Genomic DNA, 10731 nt, shown 5'->3' on the forward strand with positions numbered 1-10731 from the left:
AAACTGCGCTTTGGCGCGCTGGCTGGCGCTGAGCTTATTTTAGGTTTCAGACATTTAAATACACATAAGTACTAGTAAAAGGAGACATTTAGAGTTTGTAAAATACACACATAGGTCTATGGAAGCAGCAAATAACAATCTATTCAAATATAATTTGCCGATGTGTTTTATTCATATCACATACACATAGGCTTAGTAACTAAAAAGTTCACTCTATTCCTCTTCTAGTTCACCAGCCACTTACTTGCATGTATTTCGGGAGAAACGGATGAATGTATATGTGCTGTAAATACGGCTGACAGGACTCTCTGAGCCTGAACAGCAGCGCGAACAAATATGGCCGCGCCCATCCCACGTTACAGATTACGATCCAGATCATTTCTATAGGGTTTTAAACGACGAAACATACTAATTCACACATATTTGTGAATCGGAATATTAGATAGTTCATGGCATGGTAAGCAAGTGTGTGAGTATTCTGGATAAAAAAGGAAAAACGAAATAAAAGCGATCTATCTGTCATACAGTGTTATTGTGTCTGTGTTGTGTCACGTGACAAGCTTGATGCGTCGCCATGGAAACAATAAGGAGGAACGTTCTAAAATAATGGTCGCTTAAAAAAAACTCACTCTCAGGGGTCCGCTAGAATATTTTAAAGTCACCACTGAAAGGGTTAATCATTTGTGAATGTGTCTCCTAAATCTGAAATTGAAAACCAGACACGTTTAACATTTGCATTCAACAAAAATCATTCAACAAGTGTATTTTGTCAGGTAATTATGACATTTAACCAATGTTTGAGATATGTGAAACACTTTTTTTACTGAAATGTGTATCAGTAATAATCTCAGTAATAATGTGTTATTTTAAAAAAAGACTACAATTTTTTGACTAAACCTAGACTAAAATATATTGTTCTTTTTTGACTAAAACTAGACTAAAATGACGAGACTTTTAGTCGACTAAAACTTGACTAACAAAAAAAGATATGTGAATGACTAAATATGACTAAAACTAACAAGGACATTTGGCACAAGACTAAGACTAAGACTAAATTAAAAATAGGTGACGAAATTAACACTAGTCTCCATGTCCTGCAAAGCGTGCTTCTCTCCGCACAAACTTTGGAATTATCTTGATTGAATGATTAAACTAATATTGTGATATGTTTTAAGTTTTTTATATCAATTGATTTTAATTTAAATCGCGATGAATTAAGCAGGCTTTTGATCTGTCTGCAGCTGTTTGCTAGGTCATAACTTTAAAAAACAAAAACTTGAATTTAACAAACAAAAAGTGTTCCAAATATATCTCTAAATTAACTTTATAAACTAAAGGAACGAAAATAAATGTAATCACTTTGCTATTAAAAACAGCAGCTGTGTAACGAGGAAGAGAAAGAGAAAAAAAGACAGTCGGACTGGAAATTCAGTCGGCCAAAAATTGATGAGCTGTCGGACATTTTTACAAGGAATGTTTGTTTAATATCCTATTTAATACTCTTAGGCTACTTTCTTAATTAAATATATTATTTCTTTGATTTATTTTAGCGTTTTTAGGCTGCTTGTTTGCTGACTGAAGTGTAGGCTATATATAAAAAAACAACGTGCCAGCACCGTCACAGCCCTATTCAAAACTGAGACGATTTCACCTCAGCAGAGCTCCTCTTTCTCCTTACGGTTGTGGTATGTTTTCGACACATTATACAGACAGACAGTGTTACAAAAACTATAGAAGTAGTTTTCTCCATCTCCACTATCCAACGACCCGTACAGCAGCTGTTTTGCGATCGAGCATTGGCTGCTGTGAAAGTACGCTAGCCAAAGTAGGCTTAAATATCAAACATGTTTGATATAAATCGGGGCAGCATATATATATAATGTAGAAACGGTGCTTTATGCTCAAATGTTCCAGTTTTGCGCATAAGTTAAATTCGCATTTTTGGATGGAAACACAGCTTATGAGGTGCCGAACTCTGCTGGCATCAGTGCGGGAGAGAGACCGAATGTGTCCACTCCGCTCTGCGCTCAAATTTTTTTTTTAATATATATAATAACAACCAAATGTCTCTGCGTCGCGCGACACAACGAATCGATTATGAAATTCGTTGCCAACGCTTTTAGTAATCGATTTTTATCGATTCGTTGTTGCAGCCCTAAGTTACTTGTCTTGAAAAAAGCATTTGCGTACAGTTATCTAATGGGACTATAGAGGTTTCACACCAATCAGAACTCATCCAGTTGCTTTGCGTTCATAATCACACTCTTGCAAACTATTCTAACTCAAACTTTTAAGTTAATGATGGTGATGTTAAAGTTGTGTGGCTGTGCTGTAGATTGTTTAAAGCCTAATTTTAGCTTTTTACTTGATTATGATTATCATGATGAACAATATTTGTTAGAATCAAAAAAAAAAATATATATATATCTTGGTCCCGGAGCTTATTTTCTGCAATAATGCAAAAAACAATAGAAAAATCCTGTTTTTGCCTAGTGCTATAGGGTGATGCGGGATGGCCTACATTTAGCCAAAAACCAAAGGAAGAGATAATTGGAATCGTAGTTGACAAAAGATGCAAACTTTTACATTTCTACAACAATCTTACCTGAATTTTCTTGAAAGTGATGCTGATGTTCCAGTGGATTTCACCCATTAATTCTGTCATCCATCATGATTGAAATGGTCAAAAGTGAACTGCACAGTAGGCTACAGTACACCTTGCTTTGTTACATAATGCACATTTAGCAAATGAAGTCGACTAAGCATACAGAAAATGTGCATATACAGTTGAGTTCAAAATGTACACCCCCCTTTCAGAATCTGCAAAATGTTAATTATTTGACCAAAATAAGAGGGATGAATGACCTGAATAAGATATTTCACATAAAAGAAGAGAAAATAATAGTTAAATTTATAAAAAGATAACTAAAAAAAATCCTTCAGGTCTCACAAATTCTTTATTTTTCCAGCATTTTTGTGTATTTCAACCCTTTCCAACAATGACTGTATGATTCTAAGATCCATTTTTTCACACTGAGGGACTCATATGCAACTATTACAGAAAGTTCAAATGCTCACTGATGCTCCTGAAGGAAAACCCATGCATTAAGAGCCGATGGGTGAAAACTTTTCGAAATTGAAGATCAGGGTAAATTTAACTTTTCTTTTCTGGGAAAGTATTTGTTACATTACTTACATTCTGTTCAAAAGTTTTCACCCCCAGCTCTTACTGCATGTTTTTTTCTTCTGGAGCATCAGTGAGTGTTTGAACCTTCTGTAATGATTGCGTATGAGTCCCTCAGTGTGAAAAAGTCAGTCATTGTTGGAAAGGGTACAAATAGACAAAAACGCAGAAAAACCAAATATGTGGTGCCTGATGGATTTTTCTGAAGAACAGCAGGCAGTTTAACTGTTCAGGACAAACAAAGGACTCATGAACAACTATCACTAAACAAAAAATGTGGATCATTCAGGTAACAACACAGCGTTAATAATCAAGGGAATGTAAACTTTTGAACAGAGTCATTTTTCTAAATTCAACTATTATTTTCTCTTGTGGACTAAATGTAAACATCTTTTATGTGAAATATCTTATTCAGGTCAGTACTAAATAAACAATACCATGCATTTTGTATGATGCCTCTTATTTGGGTAAAATAATTAACATTCTGCAGATTCTGAAAGGGGGATATAAACTTTGGGCCTCAACTGTATTTGGGATACTGAGCACCATTCCAAATATAACCTCAGACTTTGATGAACTAACCAATTAAACCCTTAAAACATTTGTCTGACTTGGTTGCATTATCCACCGTATTTGACAAGATAAAACCACTTTTAAATGTGTGACTCAAATATTCAAGTTATTTTACATTGTTTCTGCAGGTTTTATAGAGGTTAATTTAAGACTTATGACCAAGTAATGAAAGTGTAAGGAACACATTAAGAGAAACAATTTAACATGTTCTGTAAACGTTGTATTAGCAACACTTCAAAGTTTAAGAATGACAGATACAACTTTACTTTTCCAAATAACTTATCAAGAAAGCTGTCATTTTTTCAAGTCCAAAAGATTGTTAAATCAAGATGTAATAAAAACAAAGGATCTAATTTTCAGAAAAAAAAAAAATAATAATAAGTGAGTTATTAAAACTAAAAGTATCAGCCAACAGGGTCACAAAAACCATCTTAACTTAAAGGGAAAAATAGGTTTTAATACCCCTTTGGCATGTTTGCTCTTGCTTCAAGCATAACTTAAATTTCTCTGAAAACAAGACTTCTCTTCATTTTGCTTCTCAAATAAATGCATTTTGATTTAAGGATGTTTGGACATTTGACCTTGAAAACAAAAACACTGATTATGCAAAACTAAAATGTCATGACTTTATGGACTACTTTTGGCTCAGATTTAATTTAAGCCTTAAAATTGTGGAAGGGTAAATTAACAATTTTAAATACCTGCAGAAACCATGTAGCAGTACAAAAGTCTGCTAATTGCCATTTGTTATACCATTTTATGATTAAATTGGTTTGTCAGACAAATTGTACTTTGCATGTTATTCCCTTATAGCAGCTAACAAACCAAAGTCACATACTCACAGCTTACATTTGCTTTTGGAAAAATAGGGTGGATAAAATATTAGGACTATCGGACAATGCAAGAATTAGTCATTTAACATGTAGTTTGTTAATGCAAAGTTATCAGGGTTTTTCAAAAGGCATTATGGCAAAAATCGTCATTACAAATTAATCGTCACAGCAGAAGTCACCATTTAAACTTAATATTGACAAATTAACATTAATGTTAGCCAGTAAACAAGAACACTTCCAAAACTTACAAATCATTTATTTCTACCAAAAACACTATAGGAATGAGATTTCAACGAGCAACATTGCTGGTCGCTAGCAAGTGTCCTAATTGACAAAAAGATTCAACTTAAGCATTATAACTGAGAAAAGCAAGTCAAAAAAATTAAACAGTTTAAAATCAAAGCTAACAAAGGTGGAAATTTCCAGTCACTATTAGATGCATTACCCAAAACGCTGACATTCACGGGACTCCGGCATTTGAAAGGGCTCTCCTACGCTACGCAACAACAGGAAGCAGAACAAGCATCTGGAAACATTGAGAAAAATTTACTCAAAATCGTTTTATTTCAAAAGCTCTGGCAGCTCCCGAACCTCATGTGGCAAATCCAGTAGACATGTAAAATACAACCATACAATACATTATTCAAAAAAGGTACCAAAAAGTACAGTAAAAATAACACTTCCATCGCTGGAAATGTGGACAAAAGGAAAATAAAATTCAAATAAAAATGTGGAAGTGTGACATTGCTTCCCCTATTCATCGGTTCTGTACAAATGGGTCATGATCTCATCCGGTAAAAGGAAAGAGCCCGCAGGTGTGTGAACTGCTGTCGTTGTCACGGTCAGACTCCTGGTTTTTGGGAATACTTTAATCCTAGGGAGAAACAAACAGGCAGACACTGTTTAAGACAATGCTAACAGAGTTTTGCATGCATTTTCAGCATGCTTAGAAATACAGCTAAATATTCAGTCAATTCTTCATTTAAACCCATTACAAGGATTTAGAACCAACCCCCCAAAAAAAGCCCTTTTTAAAAAGTTTAATAATTCCCTGCATTTCTTTCCAAAATTAACTAGCAATTTCTGAGGGGAAATGGTTTCTACACAAATTTCCCTAAGACAAGTGTCACTTATTTAGCTTTGATTCAGTTCATTAGGAGTGTCAAAGTAGCAAAAGTCAATTATGAAAATTGATTCAGCTGTAAATGGGGTTTCTTGAAGGTTTTAAACTACCAAAAAAAGAAATTGAATTCTCCATTTAACTGAATTAGCAATACTTTAAAAATTGCTCCAGTGCAAACATCCAAATCTTAAGATACATTTACTTTAAACTGGACTTCATGACTCAAATTGAATTAATTCATTTAAAGGGGAAAACTAGTTATTATACCCCATTGACAGTTATTTGCTCTTCAAACATAAAATATAATGCAATCAGTTTAAGTAAATGTATCTTAAGGACGTTCACATATTTGTATTGGAAAACAGACAAAAGGCATATGGGTCAAAGACGAAAAAGGGTTTAAGCATAAAAACAATAGTAATACTGCTTTAAATAGTTGTTTTTCCAAAAAAAGAAAGTTAGTTTAATTTGATTGCATTTGTTTTTGAGCAAAAAATAAAATAAACACATTTTCCCCTAATTTACAAAGACACACACACTAAAGTCTCAAATTGATTGTTGTAAATATGCCAAATTACTTTCACCCCAAATACTAATTAGTTGTAATTCTACCCCTAAAACATGCAAAACTGTTACATTTTGCCAATTATACAAGATTTATCATTTAAAATAAATATGCTCCCTTATTTTATTATACATTTTAATATATATAAGTCAGAATAAGCTTCTTTGTATTTTTACATGAATACTGCATTACACTGAATGACAAATTTAACACTTCAATCAGATTGACATTTTTGTTCTCCAAAAACTCTTGAATCCTTAAAAGTAGACACTTAAACTTAATGTGGTTTCTATGGACACAATCACTTTTGTAAATTTCTTTTGATGTGGACATTAAGTGTTATTGTTTTCGCAAATAAACACTTAAATCACAACAGAAAACCTTAACGGCATAGTCGCTGCATTTAAGACCTTTTTTTAGGCTCTAATTTGTGAAAGCTTGAAAAAGAGCCTTTAAGATCTGCAGAAAGCAGCATGAAAGAAAAGTCATTACACTCAATGAAAGCTTTGTTTCATTTGATGGTGTCGGTGCACTCAAATCAATACCAATAACTCTAAATAGTGCCTTATAAACCCCAATGAAGAAAACATTTATCCATTGATAATCACACACTACCTGTTCTGCATGATCAGTATGGCTTGTAGCTACTCTGGTGGCCACGTCTTGGTGTTTTCCCGTAGCTTGTATTGCCCTGGTCTGAAGAAAATAAAGCATGTGAATAAATGAACATTGAGGTGAAACCAGGATCACCATGAGAACATTCAGAAGATGTAGACTTACTGTAGTCATACCCACCACCATATCCATAGTAGCCAGAGGAATAGTCATAGTTGCCTCCATAACCTCCATAACCACCATAGCCCTGCTGGCCTCCATATCCACCATAGCCTTGGTTTCCGTAGCCCTGGTTCCAGTAGTTGTTATAGCCCTGGTTCCAGTTCTGGCCTGGGCCTAAAGAAAGACACACCATTAGTTCAAGGACTGAGATTGGGGTTAAGAAATGGAATTAAACGACAAAAGCACACAACTTACCGCCACGACCCCTGCCGCGACCTCCAAAGCCTCCGCGGGCGCCGTACTGCTGCTGCTGGTAGATTTCCTTGGGCTGGGCAATTTTGATCTCACACTAGAATCAGAAGCACAAAACAGATGAGAACAAAGCCAAACTCTAACAGATTAAAGCTTATTTCTGCAGCTAAACATAAAACTAAAGTAATTACAACTCGTAAGTGCATAAAAAAAAAAAAAAAAAAAAAAGTTTAAAGTATAAAAAAAAAAAAAATTTAAGTTAGTCTAAATTGTGAATTCACAAAAATAAGTTATAAAATAAAAAGGGTCTAAATAATGAATTCACCAAAAAAAAAAAAAAAAAAAAAAAAAAAAAAGTAAGTTAGTCTAAATTGTAAATTCACAAAAATAAATACAAAATACATACAACTTCATTACAATTCTACATTCATATTTTGCAATTTTGAAGAAAAAATAAAAATGCATACAACATCTTCCTTTCCGTTCGTCACCTTGCTTCCGCTAACGTTATGGTATTTCTTCTCCAGGATCTTTTTAACGGCAGATTCATCCTTGAATGTGATAAAGACGAAGCCCCTCCTTTTGTTAGTCTTTGGATCGGTTGGAAGTTCAATAGTTTCGATCTGTGAGAAAAATCGATTCAGGATTAATAAAGTCTAAAAGACATAACACTTGTTTTCATACTCAATGGAGTCAAAACACACCTCTCCGAAGGCTCCGAAGTATTCACGGATCTTCTCTTCTGTGGTTTCAGGGTTAAGGCCACCGACGAAGATCTTCTTGACGGGCTCTTTCTTAATGGCCATGGCTCTCTTGGGATCGATCTGTCGGCCGTCTAGCCTGTGTTCCTTTTGTTCCAGGACCTATTTTAAGAAAAGACATAGTGTGAACGTCTGGCACAATGCAAGTGTTTGGATTCAAAGGAAGGTAAACAAAGGCATCCATACCTTGTCCACACTTTCGGACTCTTTGAACAAGATGAAGCCAAACCCTCGTGATCGGCCAGTGTTTGAATCCATCTTGATGGTGCAGTCAGTCACCTCCCCGAACTTTGAGAAGTAGTCCTTGAGGTCTTTCTTACTGGTGTCCCAGCTGAGTCCTCCAACAAACATTTTACTGCATAAGAGAATAACACAAGTTGATGAGAACCTCACATTACAGAACTGAACCCAACCACTTTCTTCATAATGGAACTTATAAACTTTTCAAAACCAACGTACAAGGTTGGTAATTGAGGATATGCTTTTGTTAAAGCCATCAGCACACACTGAAACTCATTTCATTGAACAGTCAAAATAATTCCTGGTGAATAACTGCATTACCCAGAATTCCACAGAGAATGGTTTCAAAGCTAAATTTTAGCATCATTACTATAGTCACATGATCCTTCAGTAATCATCCTAATATTCTGATTTGCTGCTCAAAAAAAAAAAAAAAAAAATTATTTTTATGCATTAAGCAGAGTAGATTTTTCTCAGGTTTCTTTGACAAATAGAAAGTTCAGAAGAACAGCATTTGTCTGAAACAAATCTTTTGAAAAATTCTAAATGTCTTTCACTTTATCAATTTAAAGCATCCTTGCTAAATAAAAAGTATAAATTTCTATGATTTCCCTAAAAAAAGAAAAAGCTTTAAAACGGTATAGTGCATGTTACGAAAGCTTTTTATTTTTAGATAAATGCTGATCTTTGGATCAGAATCCTGAGGGAAAAAGAAAAGAAAAAAAAAAAAAAACATAAGAGCATATTCAATTTCTGAAAGCTCATGTGACACTGAAGACTGTAGTAATGCTGAAAATCCAGCTTTGATCAAATGAATAAATTACATTTTAAAATAATCTAATAGAAAAACTTTAAAATAGTAAAGTCAATTTTACTGCGGTACTTCGATCAAATAAACACAGGCTTTGTGAGCAGAAGACACTTGCAATGTGATTCACTTCAAATATGGTTGGTTTGATTTACTGCCTGTAACGTTTGTCAAAAATCCCTATGGAAAAATGAATGGAAGGGAAAAATGCTTAATGGAGTCCGCTGAAAAGTGGGCGGAGATTGTTGCGTGCTATAAGTCCAACTCTGAATTCTGATTGGACGCGGTGCGTCCACTTAAACTATATTAAGATCCAGTTGCCTGGCAACCATAAACACTACAATACGACTAATGAAGTAAATTACCACGCGGATGAGAATGTATAACATTTGTAGGGTTTAATAAAGCAAAAAAGACAGACTTCGGACGGCTTGTTTATGATTTCACCGATGTAAAACTTGTGTATAACGTTAGGCAGATCAAACCATCTGCTGCCACCCGCCAAGGCGCGATTCAATCGCAAATAACCCTCATTCCCAACAATGAGCACAATAACCGGACAGAAGAACCGAATGAGAAGCCCGCCCCCACCCCCCTTTATTAACAAAGACACACGGCACTAACAAACACTGCTTAAAACAAAACATATAACGTCAAAATGAGACTAAATGCGAAAACGTAACATAAAACGCTTAATGTTCTCACCCGGCATCTTCCTCGCCCTTGCTGGCGTCGATCTGTCCTCCTTCGCCTCCATTCTCATCCGCGGCCTCCTCTGCGAGCTCTGCCCCGTTCAGATTGTCCTCATTCCCGTTCTCGGAGGTTTCCATGAACTGGTGCTCTGCGTCGGCCATTTTGGTAGCTTTAGATTACCTTTAGGTTGGAAATGATTTGATTTAGTCTCACAATGAGAGATACAACGGTTGATGCTGGAATAATAAAGATGCAGCATGGCTACGCCATCGGATTCTACACAAACGCTCAATATCAGTTGGATCTAACCAAAAGGACAAAAAACGTATTTAAACGGTCGTACAAATGTGTTAGTAACGTTTACAACGCATTTAGATCAGAACAAACAATTAAAAACATTCATTCATGCCGCGTAGCGACAGCTAAAGCAGCATGCAAAGCTAAACTAGCTAGCCTTGCACGATCGCATTTACATTCTTTAGCTACACCGAACGCACAAAACAAGCTTTTTCGTCTAAAACGCTGTTTTACAGATGTTCTTAAAAAGCATAAACAAATTCAAAACAACCAAACAAACGAATTAAATTCAAATTAACCGGCTTACTGTAAAATATTGGCGCTGAAAAAGCCGCTTTCCAAAATGGACTCTCGCTTACAGTATCAACTCGTGGCCACCTTTATAGCACTGGATGGGTCTGGTGGAATAACGCAAGCTGTGATTTGACGATAGTGGTTGACCAAGCAATGATAGCGTTGTTTGATTGGCCAAAGCTGGTGAAGCTCCGCCCCGTTATGGTTTCCTCCTGCGCAGTTCTTTTCTGCTGTGGGTTCAAACGGTTTAGCACGAGATGTTCCACAGCGTGTGCGCTATAAAACACGATGGTGAAGGTGTTGTGCAATCAAACACAATGAATGCAAGCGT

At 35.4% G+C, this 10731-nt stretch overlaps 1 protein-coding gene across 2 annotated transcripts; it reads right to left on the minus strand.

Annotated features, from left to right (window-relative positions):
• Window positions 1–5135: 5135 nt before the first annotated feature.
• Window positions 5136–10537, minus strand: hnrnpabb (heterogeneous nuclear ribonucleoprotein A/Bb). 2 transcript variants are annotated; one of them, XM_073824356.1, is made up of 9 exons: window positions 10414–10537; window positions 9822–9989; window positions 8255–8423; window positions 8012–8170; window positions 7799–7930; window positions 7311–7404; window positions 7059–7229; window positions 6894–6974; window positions 5136–5464 (listed from the first exon to the last, which is right to left on the minus strand). In XM_073824356.1, the coding sequence occupies exons 2-8, from the start codon at window positions 9968–9970 to the stop codon at window positions 6907–6909; spliced, it is 942 nt and encodes a 313-aa protein (XP_073680457.1). In that variant the 5' UTR covers window positions 9971–9989; window positions 10414–10537; the 3' UTR covers window positions 5136–5464; window positions 6894–6906. The 2 variants fall into 2 exon arrangements, with proteins under 2 accessions (XP_073680457.1, XP_073680456.1); XM_073824355.1 differs by having other exon boundaries at window positions 7775–7930.
• Window positions 10538–10731: the final 194 nt, after the last annotated feature.

This window comes from Garra rufa, chromosome 19, assembly GCF_049309525.1.
Source record: "Garra rufa chromosome 19, GarRuf1.0, whole genome shotgun sequence".
NCBI lineage: Eukaryota > Metazoa > Chordata > Actinopteri > Cypriniformes > Cyprinidae > Garra > Garra rufa.

Excerpts from the sequence above, each read along its gene's own strand:
- hnrnpabb (XM_073824355.1), bottom strand. The coding sequence starts at position 9,970 with ATGGCCGACGCAGAGCACCAGTTCATGGAAACCTCCGAGAACGGGAAT. Across the intron at positions 7,405-7,774 it reads CGAACGGAAAGGAAGATGTT|TGTGAGATCAAAATTGCCCA; the intron begins GTATGCATTTTT and ends TTCTGATTCTAG. Across the intron at positions 7,230-7,310 it reads TCGCGGCAGGGGTCGTGGCG|GCCCAGGCCAGAACTGGAAC; the intron begins GTAAGTTGTGTG and ends GTCTTTCTTTAG.